Below are 19,945 nucleotides of genomic sequence, written 5' to 3'. Positions count from 1 at the left end.
CTTCCTCCCATGTGTCCTCTCCTCTTTCCAATCAATGTTACCATAGTTGAAATCTCCCATAATAATTACCCTCCTTCCACTCATTTCTTCTATTTGCTTATGCATACTATCTCCACCATCTATTCCATCACCTGGTCTATAGCAGCACCCAATTGTATATTTTGTTCTGCTAGCCTCAATCTCACACCAAATGGCCTCAAATGTGTTCTTTTCTCTATCCTGCAATTCAACTTCTATTCTCCTTGGCTGCAGCTCATCAGCTATCATCAATAATACTCCTCCCCCATTTTATTCTCCCTGTCACTCCTGAACACACTATACCCCTCACATTCATTCCTGCTAGCTATATCATCTTCAGTCAGCCATGTTTCACTAATGCCAATAACCTGTGGTTTGGAAGTGTCAACCGAGGCAAAAATTCTTCCTTCATGTTCCTAATACTCCTAGCATTAGTATACATGAATTGCAGAAGCCCTACCTTGATGCCTTATACTAACTATCCCATTCTTATTTGTTGTCCTTCTTATTCGCTCGGGCATATTATACTCATTCATACACTCAACTGCCTCTCTAAGGTCTGTATATCTACTCTCCCCCTCCTTAATAAATCTAGTTTCCCTGATTCTGGACATCCACTTCATTCAACAACACTTTTTCAAGTCTCCTTACACTGAATCCATTCAAATGCAAACCATTCATCTTATATAGATCCTTTCGCCCATTGAACTGTATGGTAGCATATAGCAACCCCCCCCACAAGCCATATGGCTCAGGGAAAAGGATAGGATTTCACATAGAGGATAGCACACTATTAGATTCCATAAGAACCAGTAACATGAACTGAAGATTTCTGCTTTTTATTAGTATATGTATATTTAATTTAAGCTCTGCAAATGGCATTCCCTCAATCTATCTTCATACCAACATTTCAAGGATCAGAAACTGCCTTAGTCAAGCTTTTCTGGCCCCTTTCTAATAATCTTTATCCCCCATGAAAAAACCAGTTTATGCACATAATAATTCATATGCAGCCTGATTAAGGTGGTATACAATGGAACAATAAAACCACTTTACCTCTACATTCTGCATATCAAGGTCCTGCCAAAATGATCAAATTGTTACTATAATCTGATGTGATGACAGCACAACTCGAGAAATGTGACACCTAAACTTCAGATCCCTCTCTATCACTTCTTTTGGATCTCTTATCTCCTTCAAAATCTTCAGCACTTCCTGTAAAGTCACAACATCTGCTTGACTTGTCATTGTTCTCCTCTATTTTGTATCATTTGTAAACAGCCACACATTGCCAGTTAAACCCATCCCAATATCATTAATAATATACAAGTTAAACAATAATGTCCTCAAAACAGACCACTGCACCACCACTCTGACTTTCCTTTTTTAAGATACCATGTTCCTAACATGCATATATTATTTGACAATTAATCACTGATCCAACTCTAATCTAATATCTATTATCCACTCCAATTTAGTTACCAACTGGGAAAAGTTGAGAGATGCAACAAGGGAGATGGACATAGAGTACCATGTAACCGATGCTATTGTCACCTTGTTGTTGTAGTAAATAAGTCAATGTAAAACATAATGTCCCTTTGAAAGTTTATTTTTCACTTGGTTGGAGTATAATAAATTTAGTTTATTAAAAAAGGGTGGCACACCATTTGGCAACTTCTATAGGTAGAGATGACCTTGCTAATGCTTCTGTCTGGTATCTCCACTTGGACCTGGCTTCCACTGAAGAGACCTCAATAAAGGTCGAAACTAGTCTGGGTAGTGGCCCTTCCCTTAATGCATAACATTAGACATATCCGCAAGGAGATGTGTTTTGCATTATGGGAGATACTGAGATACGAGTGTTGGTATCTTGCTCCACCTTTGCAAGGAGTTGCCCTGGTGTTGTACCACCTTATTATTCTGTTGTCTATTTCCAAATTTAATTTGCCATCTTCACTAAGTTTACATTAATTTACATTATTATTAATCTCCTATCAACAATTTTCCTCCAAATCAGTCTATCACTTATCAGCACTCCAATATGTCATAACTATTATTTTGTTCTTCTAAGGCGCTTCTGACTGAATCAATCCACCTGCACCTTGGTCTTTCTCAGGATCTCTCTCTCTCCTGACATCTTGGCATCAAACACCTATTTTGCTAAACTTGCCTCTCCCATTCTGTTTAAGTGGCCATAACACCTTAGATTAGCCCTGTGAGCAGGGCTAATCTAAGGTGTTAGATTCTTGATTACCTTCTTGAATGCTAACAATGTCAAGTTCCTTTCCAATAACTTCATTTTTAATATGATTATGTGATTGCTGCAATCTGTTCACCCCCCCCTTCTCAAAACTGTCATATCTGTCGTCTCTAAAGCCAAAAGGCTGTGGGTTCGAATCCTGCCATTGGCATGGAGGTTTGTGATTTGTGAAAATAGTGGTGGTAGTCAGCGGTAGATGACGGTGGTGTAGATGAAGATAGTTGCATTTAGTGGAGTGGCGGAGATGGGGAGCTGTAGAGCAGGTATCCTCCTTCGATGAGTCTTTGAACTTCCTGGAGGTGTTTATGTAATAATATGCTTTATTTCTAACCCAACTCTCAAATCCCTAACTTAAAACTGTTTGAACACTGTCTTGTGTACTACTAGTTTAGTGTTTTGGCTAATTTCTCTCTTATTTCATATAAATTTATTCAAATTGGCTTGCAATCATACCAGCTTTGCTTATTCTGTTCTCTATTTCCAAATTTAATTTACTATCTTCACTAAAAGCTGTGCCTAAATATGCGAAATATTTTACTTGTTCTATAGGCTATCCATTGAGCATGCAGCTGAAGTTTTCTACATTCCTGCTTATTTTCATAGTTTTGATCTTTTTCTGCTGATTTTCATACCAATCATTACAGCTGTTATTCAATTTAGTTAGTGAAGATTCAGGAGTACAACATCATCTCCATAAAGCAAAGAACCAAGTTTTATATCTGTGATTCTAATATCAGATTAAATGCCACTTTCTTTCATAATGTGATCCATATAGATGATGAATAAGAGTGGAGATAATACATACCCTTTTCTTACCTCATTTTACATCAAACCATCTTCTTATATTTCCTTTGATGCTAATCACTGACTCACACCTTAATATAGACTATGTATAATATTCCATTATCTCATATAATCATAGTGTTTTAAAAAGCTTTTCTTTGGAGCACCTTGTTATATACCTTTTTTAGATGTATAAAACTTAAGTACAGATCCTTGTTATATTCCAATGATTTCAAAACTGTTTGTTGTAAAGTGAAAATCAGATCTTGACAATATCTATTTAGCCTGAACTCAACTTGTACTTCTCCAAGTTTTCCACTATTTTTTTCAACCTCTTTTCAAGAATGCATGCATAAATCATACCTGGAACACTAGTAGAGAAATTCCTCTTTGATTCTCACATTCAGCATTATTCCCTTTTTTTATAGCTGGAAACTATGTGAGCTCTACTCCAATCATCTGTAATTTGATCTTCTGACCAGGCCCTCTGATTTATACAGTATAGTCAATGCAAAAAATTTTATTTCTCTATATTATTGTTATTATATGGTATCTCCATGGAGTCTGCAAACTCTTCCTACAAGACCCAAACTAGCTATTACACACAAAACCTATCATACCTCCCCTTAAACTCATTTACCGTCAGAAAAGTCAAAACTAATTCTGGAATTCTATTCCACTCATTCACCACTCTGCAAAACTGCGTGAAGATGGACTTAAGTTCAAATCTAGATGCTGACTGGAGGAACTTTTTGTAAGCCTTTTCTTCAACTAGTTCCCGAGTTTCTTAAAATCTTGAATTTAAGAAAATCAGGCCAATTTTCTTAATTGGCCTGATTTTCTTAAATTCGCCAATTTTGGAGACTGAGTGAACAGTTCAGTGGAGACTGAACTGTTCACTCAGTCTCCAAAAGCTAGATAGGGTTAAAAGGCCTCACCTACTCCCTATAAGGAAATAAAAGGCATTAGATTAAAATTAGAAGAAGATTAAAACCACTGCTTTACTTTCAAAAGTAAACATTCATCATCCACAGCATCCCAATCTGGAAATGCATTACATTCATTCACCAATCATCATGTGAAAAATGTCCTTTTCACATTCTTACTCATATAATCTTTGTACATGTTTCAGGAATGTGCAATAATTCCCTGATAGGCTACTCTCACCAACCTATATGTCTCAGTCATATTACCTCTTCTCCTCTGTCTACAAAGCTTTGCAGACGAGATACCTTAAGTCTGTCCTTATAATCAGTATTCATGTCCTGAGACAGTCTTAGTTAAATACCTCTCCATTCTCTGCAATGTTTCCTTATTGCATATATGACCAGTGCTCAGATCTACATGATAAAATACTATTAGAGGAAGAGCTACACTTCTCTTGCTTTGTCCACTGGCCAAAGTACATGACTTACATTTGGTAATCAGTGACAAACTGAGATAAGGTGAATTATGACAAGATGAGGAGTCAGCTTTCAACAGTGACATGACATAAGAATTTGGAGGGAGAGATGTTCGTGGTGTTTGGGAGATGGTCAAGGTGTGTTTGAAGAAAGCAGAATCAGAATGTATACCCAGAGTTAGCAGGATAAATCAGGTAGAAATTAGATGGATGAATAACTTCATTAAGCAAAAGTTGCAGACAAAGAGAAAAGTTGTGGAAGGATTATAAAGAAAAAGGTGATCAGCATGCCCATGAGCAATGTTATGTGCAGGAAAGAGAGAGTTGACCTGTGTGGTAAAGAAGGCCAAAGCTAATTAATTATGTGAAATAACTAGCTGATGAGGTCAAAAGAAATCCTAAAGAGTGTTTTTGATATATGGCAAATAAAAGGAGAAATAACTATAGAAGGATGACTAAAAAGTACTGGTGAGGAGGTGACAGAAGCAAACCAGATATCTGAATTACTGAGTGGGAATTTTGAAGGAGGATGTGCCATCTAGATGTTGATGTTGCAATGCCAGATGTGACACTGACTAGTGGGAGAACAGAGATTGAAGAAGAGGTGCTTAAAATATAGCAGAACCTCAATGCACACACAGCCATGGGATTAGATGGCATATCCATTTGTGTATTACAAGAATGTGCAAGGGATTTATCAGCTACTCTGACCAAACTGCTTAATTTAAGCTTCAGTACCGAGAAGGTGCCAGTGGAGTGGAAAGAGAGCAACAAAATAGTTCCATTGCAAAAAGGAAGCTCCAAGACAAAAGAAGCAAATCATATGCCTATCAGCATCTCAGGAGTAGTGGCTAAAGTATTGAAAAAATTTGGTAAAAGACAGAATTCAGGACTGGGTGGACAGGAATATAATAAAAGACAACTTGGTTTTGTGAAGGGTAGATCTTGCTTTAGTAATTTACTTACTTTTTATAATCAAGTGACAATGGAGTTAGATAAGGGAAATAGCTACTCAGTAATATTGCTAGACTTTGCAAAAGCATTTGACAGGATTCCACATACACTTCTGTTCCATAAATTGGAGCAAATGGGGATGAGTGAATATGAATCCAGTAGTTTGAATTAGAGCAGTGGTCTCCAAACTTTTCGTCATGAGGGCCACATTGGGTACTTCAGCACTGTTCAGCGGGCTGTAGTAAAAAAAAACTCTAGAACTAGATATATGAGTTTTATTGAAAGCAGATAAAAACTGATTACAGAGTATGTGAGATTAAATTATCATATATTAATGACAACGAACACTACCAGCAAATTCTCATATTTTTATCACAAATTATAATAAAACCATTAATGTGAATGATGTAACTGTGTTTGTGTTTTTAAAATCTTATTAAACTCAGGTTCAAATTTTGAAGTGCTAATTACAAGTAGAGATTTCAAATGTTCATCAGATAAATTTGCCCTGTATTTTGACTTGATATATTTCATTCGGGGAAAAGTTTGTTTGCAAAGATACATTGTCCCAAAAATAGAGATAAATTTACAAGCAAATTTCTTCAAATTTGCTTGTAAAATTTTGTAAAATTCAAATTTTTTTTTCTTCATTAGTCCATTTTAACCGACCTTTTAGTCAGAAAGACCGTAACTTGGATTATGGTTACTTTTTGCTATTCAAGAATATATTTTGAACACAATTTTAATTAATGCATTTGAAATCTATCAACACCCTGTGTTTTTTTGCGGATTCTTATTGAAAAATTAGTCCAATTGGCAGGCCGGATAAAATCATATCGTGGGTCGCATGTGACCTGCGGGCCATAGTTTGGAGACCCCTGGATTAGAGGATAGCTAATGAACAGATATCAAAGAGTGGTTTATGGATAAGTTGAGTCCAGGAGAAGGTAGATGACAGTGGTGTATCAGAGGACTCAGTACTTGATATTTTGTTGTTTAATTTGTACATGAATAATATAGGAAATGATTTAACAGGAACTAATCAGTTGAAGCTAAACTGGGAAGAGCAATGATAAATGAAGATGATGCAGAGATCCTACATAAGACCTAAATCAATTAACAATATGGGCAAATGGGCAAAAAAAAAGTAAATGGCTGCCAGTTTAATGTGGCCAAGTGTAAGGTGATACACTTTGGAAAGAGATCAGAAGCTGTGTACTATATTGATGGAAATAAACTGCAGGAAATTGATGAGGCAAGGGACTTGGGTGTGATTGTGGACAGGGAGATGAAGTTTAGAGGGCATATTGCAAAGGTAGTAAAAACAGCACATCAGATTACATGGTTGTTGAAGAACACTAACAAGCTGGGATAGAGAAGTTATTTTTCCCCTATATAAGGCTCTAATAAGATGAGTGATCAAACTTGTCAGGTCTATGGAATGCTTCCTATGAGAATGGATCGGTCTGTGGGCTTCAAAAACTAGCTGATAGGCAAAAAACAAGAGGCATGATAGAAGGATTTAAAAGTTATTATAGGAGGTTTATAGAATTCACAATGAAGATTTTTCAGTATATGGCAAGAATGGAAAGAATGAGGAGTCACCCATGGAAACTGTGTAAGAGTGTGGTTAGTAAGAGAGTTCCGACTAGATTTTTTGCTTGGAGGGTGGTGAGTGGACGGAATGGGTTACTGGATGTGGTTTTAAGTGCTTCATCAGTGAATGAGTTTTAAGGAGAGGTTTGATAGATAGCGAGTATGTGAATAATGGCTAGTGTGCAAATGGATCTCTCTTAATGAATTTTCTGACTCCATGAAGATACTGTATAACAATAATAATAACATATGTTGAAGTAATATTCCCATTCTTTAGCCCAATTTATCAGCCTATTCAAATCCTCTTGTACAATACACTGCTTTTCTTAATTCAGCATCATCAGCAAACAATTCATTTCTAATAGTAAAATGCTAGGAGTGTTTCTAATACACCTGGCATTTTATAGTTCATATTGGGCTTGTAACCTGTCCAATCTATATCACTCTTAGCTGTAACTCCTCTTTCCACCTTGAACTGTCTTCATCATAACCTACCTGTTTTCCTCCAAACCCATGAATCTTTTGTTTTCTTTTTAACTCTTTTGTTACTCTCTGTTTCATCAGGATAAAGTATTTGTGAATGAGATGTTAATTTTGCTTCCAAGTTAAGTGTTTTGTGTGTGTGTGTGTGTGTGTGTGTGTGTGTGTGTGTGTGTGTGTGTGTGTGTGTGTGTGTGTGTGTGTGTGTGTGTGTGTGTGTGTGTGTGTGTGTGTGAGAGAGCAAGAGAGAGAGAGAGAATCATATGCTCCTGACCCAAGTAGTAGATACTGAAAAAGGATATGAAAAATAGTCATATGTACTTTTCCCACCAACAGTTTTAGTAAGAGAAAATTTACACAAATATGTCCATAAGTCTTGCATCACTAAGGCTTAACACAACTTTGATATTCATATGCATTTTCACAATTTTCTATAATTTATTTTGAGCACATTTATACATCATATTGGAAATTTTTATATCACAAATCTTTTCTTGCTAAAAAGTGAAATGGACAAAAAACAATGGTAGTGGATGGTATTATAGCTTTGCAGTTTAACTATAATAATAATTATTATTATTCTGGTAACCTCCATGGAGTCAACATATAATTTTGAAGTTATTTACACTCCCTGCAATCACAATGCACTTTGACAATGCATTCCACTCACCAGAAGTAGTCAGCATGTGTGATTTTGGTTTAGAAAATATATGTCAAACAACAGAGCAGATTCCTCTTCTTCATCCAATAAACCTTGTATATATATTCAAGGTTTCCAAGCCATAAGATCTTCCAAAAGTAATGCTCTAAACATTGATCTCATTCTCTAATTGGATAGTGACAACATTGTAAACTTCGAGGTGCCGCCACAATACAACCCTGTCTTATTTCTCACAAATATCTCATTGCATCTCCTCTTATCTTTGATAATATCAGATCCCTAAACAAGATCAGACTTCTCTTCTGATCTTGTCTGAAGAGAAATCCCAGACCTGACACAAATCACATCCATAGGCTTCTCAGCTTCCAGAAATCTTGGTTTTTTGCTCAATACTTGTCACTTGTATAGCTGCACTATATTAATTCCAAATCTTCCCAATCTTAGAATATCACACTCACACACACACACACACACACACACACACACACACACACACACACACACACACACACACACACACACACACACACACATTTAAAATAATGTTTGTGAAGAGTGGTGTAGTCTTCTTAATCACCCTACCAACCATTATGTGTTCAAAGAAACATCGATCAACAATCAAAACATGGATGCAAAGTTCATTACTGAAACTGAGGAAACATTAAAATAACATGGATACAAATCATAAAGTTTATATTTCATCCCTCATGGCTAATTGGATAATTATACTGTAGATGATCATCATCATCACGAACCATGGGCTCACTGCCCGTTGGTGTCCGATGCCTCCTTCACTATCTTCTTCCACCTTTCTTTGTCCAGTGCACAGTGCTGCAGTTTCTGTACACCCATTCCACACCAGTCCTTCATGTCGTCTATCCATTCTCTGTATGGTCTACCTCTTCTGTTTACACCATCCATAATACCAAACATGAATGTCTTTATCTTCCGGTCCTCACTCATTCTGCAGATGTGTCCAAATAATTGCAGCTCGCATTTTATAATCTTCTGCATTAGATTCTCCTTTGGTTCTCCTTAGATTCACCGCTAAAGATGCATGTTTCCAGTACTCTTAGTTTTATTTGCAGGCTGATCACTTTACTTTTCCAGATGTTATCCATGGCCTTCAGATTTGTTCTTCTCTTTGCAATCCTGATCTTTATTTCTTTTTTACAGTCCAAATTATATGTCATTTTACTTCCTAAATATGTCAATCGTTCTGCATTTTCTATATCAATTCCATCCGTTTGTATCTTTTGTTTCATGTTCTTCTCACCAAATACCGTTGTCTTTCTTTTTTCCAATTCATAACAAGTCCAAATCTTTTCCCTTCCTCATTTAACAGTTTCAATGTTTTTTGTAGTTCTCTTTCGCCTTCTTCAATAATAATAATGTCATCTGCAAACCTCAGATTGTTAATTATCATTTCATGCACTGATGTTCATTTAGCATCTTCCTTCATTTTATCAATTGCTCTTTCTAAATGTGCGATGAAAATGCTTGGTGATATTGGGTCCACCTGTCTAGTATTTTAAACCCTTTCCCCAAATCATTACCTATTTTAACTACTGCAACTGCATTCTCATAACATCTTTTAATATAGCTATTAGTTTTTTTTTCAATTCCATAGGATTCTAGCACTGCTAAAGTCACTTTCTGGTCGATACTGTCAAATGCCTTCTGAAAATCAACAAAGTAAGCATATGTGTTTTTGTTTTTTCTCCTAGCTTTCTCTGCTATTAACCGCATTGTCAAAATCTGTTGAATCGTAGTTCTATCTTTTCTAAATCCTGCTTGCTCATCTGCAAGGTATGATTCCAATTGTGTTCTCAATGTTTCTGTCAATATCATCATCATCACCTTACCAAGATGACTTGTCAAGGCAATTGTTCTATAACTTTTACTTTCTAGCTTATTTCCTTTCTTGTATAATGTCATTAATATAAATTTCACCCACTCCTCTGGCATTTTTCCTTCTTTCCATACCATATTACATAGTTAGTGCATTTCTGTAACCATACTTTCACCATCATGTTTAATTATTTCTCCAGTGATGTTATCATTAGCTGGGCTCTTGTTGTGTTTTAACCATCCTATTGCTTTTTCTACCTTTCCTCTTAAAATGTCCATATCATACTCATTACATGGTGGTGATATCTGCTTCAATTCTTCAGTCAGTTTCCCAGTTTCCTAGTTTTTCTTCATATAACTCACTACAGTATCTTGTCCACTGTTGTACAATTTTATCTTTATCCATCAATACTTTGCCTTTTTTATCTTTAATTGTTGTCTGTTTTGGTTGCCACCTTCTATTAATGGTTCTAATCATTTTGTTCACCTCCCTAGTTTTATGCTCTCCATAGTCTATTCTATCTATCCCAATGGCTTTAACAGGCCTTTAAGGCCCACAGCCTTCCAAGCATGCTTGGATTTCATAACCGAAATACGAGGATAGAATGGTCACTCCTATGCCTCAAGGTATTCTTGGCTGTATCCCTGTGTGTTCACGGGGCTGGTTTGCCTGCTTGCGGGATGAAAAACACCAGATAAACTGGCAGAAAAAACCCTACTGCCCGCGCCCAAGACCGGCTAACTTGGCTATGGCTGAGGAAGATCCTTCAGCTCCTCACATCTCCGACGGGAATCGAACCTAGGACACTTCTTCCCCAGACATATGGTTGCGAAGCGCAAAGCCACTAGGCTAACCGTGCAGACGCTCTCCATAGTGCTGTACTATATTATTGCACTGGGCTTCTAACCATTTCATCTTATCCATTCTGACTGCTTTTTTCACCTCATTACACTTTCTTTCATATTGCTCTTCTATTTGTTCTGATGTATCCCTTCTTATCTTCAACATTCTTTTCTCCTGTACTAACTTCAGTGTCTCTTGTCTAATCCACTTCTTCTTGATCTTCTCTTCTTCTGATACTGTTTCTTCAACTGCATCTTCTATCGCCTTCATTACTCCTTTCACTCTTAGATTCAAATTTTTTTCTTTGTAAAAGTGATAAAAGAATTTTTTCTTTTATCACTTTTAAGTTTCTCTTCTAATACTGTTCTATACCTTCTTCCTATTTCTGCTTCACTTATTCATGCTGTATCTTTTCGTTTCTGATGATGGGGTTTATATTTTCTTTTTAATTTCAACTTGATGTCTGCAATCACTAAACTTTGATCCGAGTCTATATCCGCTCCTTGAAAAGTTCGACACTCTGTACTGATGTTATCCATCTTCTTTTAATCGTATTCATCACCACGTCCATTTTCTACAGTTCTTTTGTTTTAATCTTGTGTTACAGATCATCATCTCATGGGCCACTGCAAATTCTAACATTTTTTCATCTAGTTCATTTCTTTCTCTGAAACCATATTTTCCCACGATGCTTTCCCAACCATCATTATCCATTCTGACTTTGGCATTTCAATCTCCTTCATTAATTAGCACATCTTGCTTGGTATTGTTTCTATTGTCTTTGTCAGATCTTTGTAAAATAAGTTAATATCCTCATCTGTGCTGTCAGATGTGGGTGCATATATCTGGACTCTTGATATATTAAATGGTTTTGCTTGAAATCTTGCTACTATGATTTGTTCATTGACTGGTTTGTAGCCTAACAATGCCTTTCTAGCTCTTTTGTTAAGAAGGAAGCCAACTCCTGCTTCGTGCTTGGTGTTATGCCCTGACCATATGACTTCGCATCCATTTATCTCTCCATGATGTTCATCGCATCTCCACCAGTCCTAGTATATCCCACCGATATCTCTTCATATCCTCACGAAGTAGTTTTAGCTTTCCTGACATCCAAAGTGTCTGTACATTCCATGTTCTTACTGATAGTAGTTCTGTTAGTTTCAGTTTCTGTTTCGGTATTCCACTTTTCGATCCAACACACCGATCGTTCGATTGGCGTTGTGGACCTTGTTCATCCAGGTGACGTCCAAGTCGGGCATGTTTTGGCTGATGATTGTAATAGGAATGCTTTCTCCTTATTCATTTATAGCAATCTTCAGTTATTGGTTTTGCAACCTGTACATGTGAATTTAATAAATGTGAATGATAAAAAAGATCTGAACGTGTGGATGATCCCTATATCATAAATGCACTTGAATCACTTTCTCATAGATATCAGTTCTGCCTCATGCCTTTTCTAGGTATGTTCATGAATTGTACTCCACTGAACTGGCCACCATTATTCCTCTACTTCAGTCTGGATAGGTAAAAGCATGAATATTTGATGGCTGATATTCATGCAGTTAAACTTACAAGATCAACTTTTCATCTCCTGCCTCTTTCACTGTTTTCCTTCTATTCTTTGAAAAAGCATTCCTCGCACTGTTTTATCCATAACTTCTAGCTGTTTCAACAGGTTCCTGCTTTCTCCTCATTCATTTATAGCAATCTTCCATATATACTGTATAGTGATCTTCAGTTATTGGTTTTGCAACTTGTACATGTAGATTTAATAAATGTGACTGATAAAAAGATATGAAACTCTAAGCACACATATAAGTTTTAAAATTGTTCTAGTATTCATTCAAAATCTTATATGTGTGCTCAGAGTTTCAGATCTTGATTCCAACTGGAAGTGCTGGAAAAGAAGACGGCATTAAACAGTATTATTTATAGGGTATAGAAAGAGAACGAAAATGGAAGAGAAACCATACTTGAAAGTTGTAATAGTAGCAAGCAAGGAATGAGTAGATTTTTAAACACACAGTGTGGCTGGTGAATGGACTGCCACTGTCATGTGATGCGAATGTGAAGGAGCATAATGACAACTGAGTTGGATAAAGATAATCGATTTACAGTCACACTGTTGGACTTTGCAAACACCTTTGACAGAATTTCACATAGAATTCTAATCAATAAACTGAAACACATGGAGATGGATACAGGGTTGGTGAGGCAGATAAGAGGGTGGTTGATAAAAAGATATCAGAGAGTAGTTTATTCAGGACTAAAGACCAGAAGAATGCCTGTGACCAGTGGCTTGCCACATGGCTCTGTTCTAGGGCCACTACTGTTTAATTTTTACATTAATTATATAAGAAAGGATCTGAAAGGAACTGTTGAGTTGTTTGCCAATAATGCAAAATTGGGTAGAGCAATAGTTAATACTGATGATGTTAAAATTTTGCGGGTTGATTTGGATAAACTGTCAGTCTGGGCAAAGGAGAATGGATATCAGTTTAATGTGGCAAAGTGTGAGGTTATGCATTTTGGTCTAAAAAGATTACCAGCTCCATATCACACTGATGGAACTGTACCCCAGGAAATTGATGAAGCCAGAGATTTGGGAGTGTTAGTGGATAGGAAGTTAAAGTTTAGAGGGCACATAGCAAAAGTGGCTCAAGCAACTCATCGGATTACTTAGTTAATGAAGAATACTTTGATGCACATACAAGCTTATTATTATTCTTCTTTATTGAGCCTGGATAAGATCTATCTTGACTACTGCGGGTAGATCTGGTCACCCCTGGGTTTTCTTGGCAATGAGAAAGAAGTGGAGAGAATCCAGAGACAAGTGACCAAAATGGTAGCAGGTCTATGGGATGAACTTTACAAGAACATGTTGAGGATTTGTAGATTACAGAAATTTGTTGACAGGTGGGAAAGGGGTGATATGAATGAGACATACAAATTACTAAGAGTTTTTACAAGATTAACACAGAAGAAAGTTTTCAGAACAGGTCTGGTGGTGGGAGAACTAGGGGTCATCCTGGGAAACTGAGCAAGAATGTAGTTAGCATGGATGTTAGAACTAGATTTTTTGCTTGAAGAGTGGTGACTGAGTGGAATAGGTTGCCAGAGTCTGTTGTGGGTGTCATGACTGTGAATGAGTTCAAAGCAAACTATGACAGATACTGCACAAACATTGGATAGTGCTTAGCATGACATTAGGGCCTACCTCGATGAGTTCTAAGGACTCCATGGAGTAGCCCATAATAATAATAATAATAATATATGACATATTTTGCTGGTTTAGTGACACATTCCACAATGAGTCTATTGACTCAGTGAAAGTCTGTTTATTATAATAATAATTATAAAAAAATTAAACTTATAAGTATTATTAACAGAACATACATACCTCTTCTGATTACCTTGGAATGAATCTTCTTTCAGTGGAACTGAATAAACTACATCATCATTATTGTCAATCTCTGGTCTGAATGCATTGTCAATTCCATAAGACAGCATGAAATACATTGAGCAACTTTCAATGTCATTTAATAATCCTCCTGGAAATAAAGAGTCACCTTCATGTGGAATCATTTCATGAAATATGTCATACACTTGAACTGTATCTGTGTCAGCAACAAAGTCACCATTTTTATGGCGCACAATATTTTCCAGGATAAATCTGAAATCAAAAATGATTTCCAGTAATTATTACAAATTTTTCTGCTGTAATATATACACACACACACACACACACACACACACACACATATATATATATATATATATATATATATATATATATATATATATATATATATATATATATATAGATAGATAGATAGATAGATAGATAGATAGATACTACATATATGTGTATGGGGGGGGCGAGTTTTAAATATATATATATATAGTGTGCATGTGTGTGTTTAAGCCTAAGTGAACAATAATAGCAATGTTATTGACCACTAAATTCTGAATTTCTGAGAACTTAGGGTTTCCTCCCAAAAAATAAAAATAAATAAATAAAAATATAAAATTCTTTCAGTACTAATTTAAGCCAGCCAATCAACCAGTAACAATCAGGCTCATAGTTCTATAGTTCTGAATATAATAATATAAAAATCAAGCTCATAGGGGATAATCAGAAATATCAGTGAATTAAAAAATAATGCAAGCAAATTTTCTGCAGTTAATGTATTGAAAGTACTGTGGAGTCTTAACCAAAAAATATTTTTCATTGTTGTTATTATCATTATCTTGGATCACACACATACTGTAAATTATATACATTGTTCCCTTTAAGCTGTGCGCACGCCTGTGTACACAATAGTAAAAAAAAAGTGGAACGCACAAGCCTAGTAACTGCGCACACAAAATTTTTGCTTTCAGAATTTCTCATTTACAGTCACCGATTTTTGAACCGCCACCAACGCCTTTGATTCCCTTACAGGGAGTAGGCGAGGCAGTTTTAGTATCTAACTTTTCAAAGACTAACAGGACGGGTGGATGGAAAGTTCGAACTCCACTGGATTCCAATTAGAGATAGGTGGCCCAAGACTATCACTAACAATATCTGCCGTCTGGTGAAGAGAGGCGTATGACAACTGCCGCCATCTCATGGTCCCTAATCCTAATACTATATATTTATTGTCTAAGATAGTGTGGATTCTACAGTCGATTTTCTTGAGTTTACGAGACGAAAAACCTGAGTTTCTGGGAGAAAAAAACCTGCTTATCTGTACCATAAATTGACAAACTCAGAAACCGGTCAAAGAAAGGCTTAGAAAATGTACCTGTAATCGGTGACTATATTTGAACCTGGATCTTCCTTTGGCGATCAAGCGCTATGGAGTATAAACGCCACTTCCACTGAGCTACACAGACAGGGCAGTACTTATTCTTTTCCCGAGGTGTTAGAGTGCTTCATATTCACCTACTTATTATTATTATTGTGTGTGTGCACGAACGCGCGAATTTCTCAATCACAGATTTTGTAGCTTCCCAACATAGCAAAAAAAATCCAATAAATAATAACCAAGTGGTGTCAACCTCAGATAAGCTTACATAAAAGCTTTGAGGATGAAAGCAGAGAAATTAGTTCTCATCCAAGATGTATCATATGTAACCAAATGCAAGTAATGTAAGTATCACATGTAAACCAATGTATGTTATGTATGTATTATACATAAACAAATGTATGTAATGTATCATATGTAAACAAATGTAAGTAACGTATCATATGTAAACAAATGTATGTAATAACTGTAACAAAAGTATGCAATATAGAGTGATTATATCCATTGTAAAATTTTACACTATATCCATAGTGTAAAATTGCAAAGAAACATCTATCAACGGGAATATCAACCAATTTCCGCAACCCACAGATCTTCAACCTGATTTCATAAGGTTCATTTCATAGACCTGCTGTCATCTTGGTCACTCGCCTCTGGATCCTCTCCACCTCCTCCCCATCAAGAAGAAACCTAGGTGACCAAATCAGGGCACAGTAGTCTAGATGAGGTCTTATCAAGGCTCGGTACAGAGGAACAATAACTTGCTTGTCTCTGCTCGTCAAAGCATTTTTCAACAAACAAGTGAGTTGATGAGCTGATTTAGCCACTTTTGCAATGTGCCCCCCTAAACTTCATCTCCCTATCTACCAACACTCCCAAGTCCCTGGCCTCATCAATCTCCTGGAGTACAGTTCCACCAATGTGGTATACTGCTGCTAATCTTTTCAGCCCAAAATGCATAACCTTACATTTTGTTACATTAAATTGACATCCATTCTCCTTAGCCCAGAACTCCAATCTATCCAAATCATCCTGCAAGATTTTGACATCTTCTGCATTCACTATTGCCCAACCCAACTTTGCATCATCAGCGAACAAATGAACTGTTCCTCTTAGATCCTTCCCTATATCGTTAATGAACAAATTAAATAGCAGTAGTCCAAGAACAGAACCCTGCGGCACACTAGTCACAAGCCAACTATTCCAATGTCAATGAACATGAGTGCTACACTTAGTGAAATACTTAGGTATGGCGAGGGTATTTACATATTTGCTTTTAAAGAAATATTTAGCATACAATGTACACGTGCATTTAACAAAGATTTCACCAATATCAGGTATATCAAATTAAAAGTTTGTGGCTTGTGGCTTTCGCTAGTGTCAGTATAGGCGCACACATCGAATCTGATACACAAAATATTTTTCATGCGCAAGCATAAAATTAGAGATAATGTTGATATACATGTGCACAAAGTATTATGCAAATTAACTCAACAGCACTTCTAAGAATAACACAGTAAGATGGAGAAAGGTAGCGGTTAGGATACTTCAACACCAATCTTCTAATATAAGACGAATCACTGAAGTAGATTTGAGACCTCTGAAAATCGGGACGAGAATTTTTTCGTCGATACGTGATTTTCATTTTTAATGGCGGTTGCCAAGTGTTTATATATGTGATCAGTGATTTAAATAGTCGTTATGATTTTCTGAAGAAAAATTTATTTTGTAAAATATTTGCTACTGATGCTGGTAGATCGATTTGATCTACGGGATATTTATATATAGGGGTGAGTGTTCTTCATTCTGTGAAACATTTACTACCTTTGCTGGTAGATCGATTTGATCTACGGGATATTTACATTGGGCTCTAGGTCCCACTTCTCAAACTTTATTCTAATAGAGTTGTTGCCTTCTATCAATCATGACCAAACCTCTCAATGAAGGCATATTTGAAGAAGTTTACAAAGAATTCCTAAGATTAGGGAAACTTTTGAGCGACAACTGGCCAGGGAAAGTAAAGCTGTTAGATACATCCCCCCTACAGCAGTCACAGAAGATAGGATGGATGATTCTAATGAAGGAAGTATGTTGACTGAACCAGAATCAAGTCACTCCACGAATACAGAGAATGCTGCATCTCAGGATAATACTCCGCAGTTTTTGGAAACCAACACAGAATTTCAAACAGTCAAAAAGAAAAGGAAAATCTCCTCTACTGCAGATACACCCAAAACAGTGGAGATAGAACCAGATAATGTAATTAAAGAAAGGGTAACCCCAGTCGTCCTAAGGGCCAAGGAGCACTGGACGTCCGTTGCATCCACACTGAAATCTTCAGATATCACCTTCATTAAAGCCACAAACACAGAAGAAGGGATTCGCATACAACCTAAAACATCATCAGATTACAGAAAAATGACCAAACTTCTAGACAACAACAATTTGCCATATCACACTTTTGCACTCAACAGTGAAAAAAATTTTAAAGTAGTGTTAAGGGGAGTAACTGAAACATTACAAATAGAAGACCTCACTGCAGACCTCCAACTTAAGGGATTTAGCCCAATTAAAGTCAGCCGAATGCGGAGAGCTGATAAAACACCCTATCCCCTAATTCTAGTGGAAATAAGCAAAGATCAAAAACGGTATACAATCTCCAAACCATCTGTGATCTAGTCATAAAAGTTGAGGCATTGAAACATAAATCAACTACAACTCAGTGCCATAGATGCCAGAAGATTGGGCATGCCCAACGATGCTGCAAGGCTGAATTTCGTTGCGTTAAATGTGGTGGCAAACATGCATCAAATGAATGCCATAAACCTCATACACTTCCAGCAAAGTGTGCAAACTACTGAGGACCACACCCTGCAAACTATAGGGGCTGTATAGCATTTCCTCAAAACCAAAAATTACAACTCAAAACCAGTAAACCTCTTCAAGAACAAGCGTCTTCCCATCAAACCATAGTCTCCACAACGGATGGAAGATCGTATGCTGAAGTTACAAGATCAACCTTCCAAAAAGACCCAAAACCAAAGCAGTCACAGCAAACCAACAAACCTATCCTACTGAACATAACAAGCCACTTAGGTGAAATGCTTGCTGAACTCCAACAAACCAACCCAACTCAAGAAGCCAAAGATATCATCTTAAGGCATACACAATCACTCTTTATGGAAATTCTTAATGGATAAATCTAAAAGAAAACCGAAATCATTACAAATTGCTTCATGGAATGCAAACGGTTTATCTATCAAATTACAGGAGCTGCAGGAGTTTACAGCAGAAACTCAAGCAGACATCATCCTCATAAATGAAACACATCTTCGTCCAAGTGACAAAATCAGAATCAATAGTTATAGCACTTACCGTAGAGACAAATGCTTTGCTAGAGGTGGAGGCACTGCCATCTTTGTGAAAAGTAACATAAAACATAATTCAATAGCAGAACCGCAAACAGAACACATGGAAACTACAGGAATAGAAATACATATAGAAAACACAAGCAGCATTACGATATGGAAGAATACTCAACTCTTACACCACTTCAAGAAATATAACAGTAATAAGACCCACTGAACCCACACATTATGGAGCTACCGGTCGTCCTGATGTACTAGATATGGCTATATTAAAAAACATAGCGCACAGCTATCAGATACAAGCAATCAACGACTTAAGTTCTGATCATAACCCCATCATATTACAACTAGGCACCATACAAGATATAACAGAAAACACCACCACATTTATAAATTGGAAACAACTTCCCTCAGCCTTCCAGGAAAACCTTGGTCCAATACCGCATATAACATCTGCTGAAGATGTAGAAAAAGCAGTGAAGACTCTTGAAAAACAACTGCTGACAGCTATAACGCAGGTAACAAATATAACCAAATGTACACCATCAAATAAACTTCCACAGGATATAAAACGACTTATCCAAGAGAAAAACAGATTAAGAAGACAATATCAAAGAACAATGGACCCAGCGGATAAACAAGCAGTCAATAGAGCAACAAACCAGGTTCGATATGCCCTAAAGGACCACCGTAACCAACTCTGGAATAACAAAATTCTCCAATTAAACAAAGAGGATCAATCAATATGGAAAATGATGAAATCACTCCGTTCAAAGCGTTTTACATTTCCTCCAATCCATGGTGAATCTAATGTTGTCTACAATGACGAGGAAAAAGCTGAAGCATTTGCTGACAGTTTAGAAAAACAATGCAGCCCCAATTATATCAATACAGATATAAATTTCATAAGTAAAATTCACACCCAAGTGCATAAAATA

The 19,945-nt window shown here is 36.6% G+C and overlaps 1 protein-coding gene across 1 annotated transcript in view; it reads right to left on the bottom strand.

The window, feature by feature from the left end:
- Positions 1-19,945, bottom strand: part of LOC150094792 (uncharacterized) — a 70,001-nt gene that overhangs the window by 16,651 nt on the left and 33,405 nt on the right. Inside the window, exon 3 of the mRNA XM_090411664.1 lies at positions 14,250-14,522. Within this exon, the coding sequence (XP_090267790.1) occupies positions 14,250-14,522 (273 nt within the window). The remainder of the gene's footprint in view (positions 1-14,249; positions 14,523-19,945) is intronic.

The sequence above is a fragment of the Typopeltis vanoorti genome, chromosome 21 (genome assembly GCF_054136105.1).
Source record: "Typopeltis vanoorti isolate ZY-2024b chromosome 21, IOZ_Tvanoo_1.0, whole genome shotgun sequence".
Lineage (NCBI taxonomy): Eukaryota > Metazoa > Arthropoda > Arachnida > Uropygi > Thelyphonidae > Typopeltis > Typopeltis vanoorti.
The sequence above is the reverse complement of the archived record's forward strand: the minus strand, read 5'-3'. Positions and strand labels throughout refer to the sequence as shown.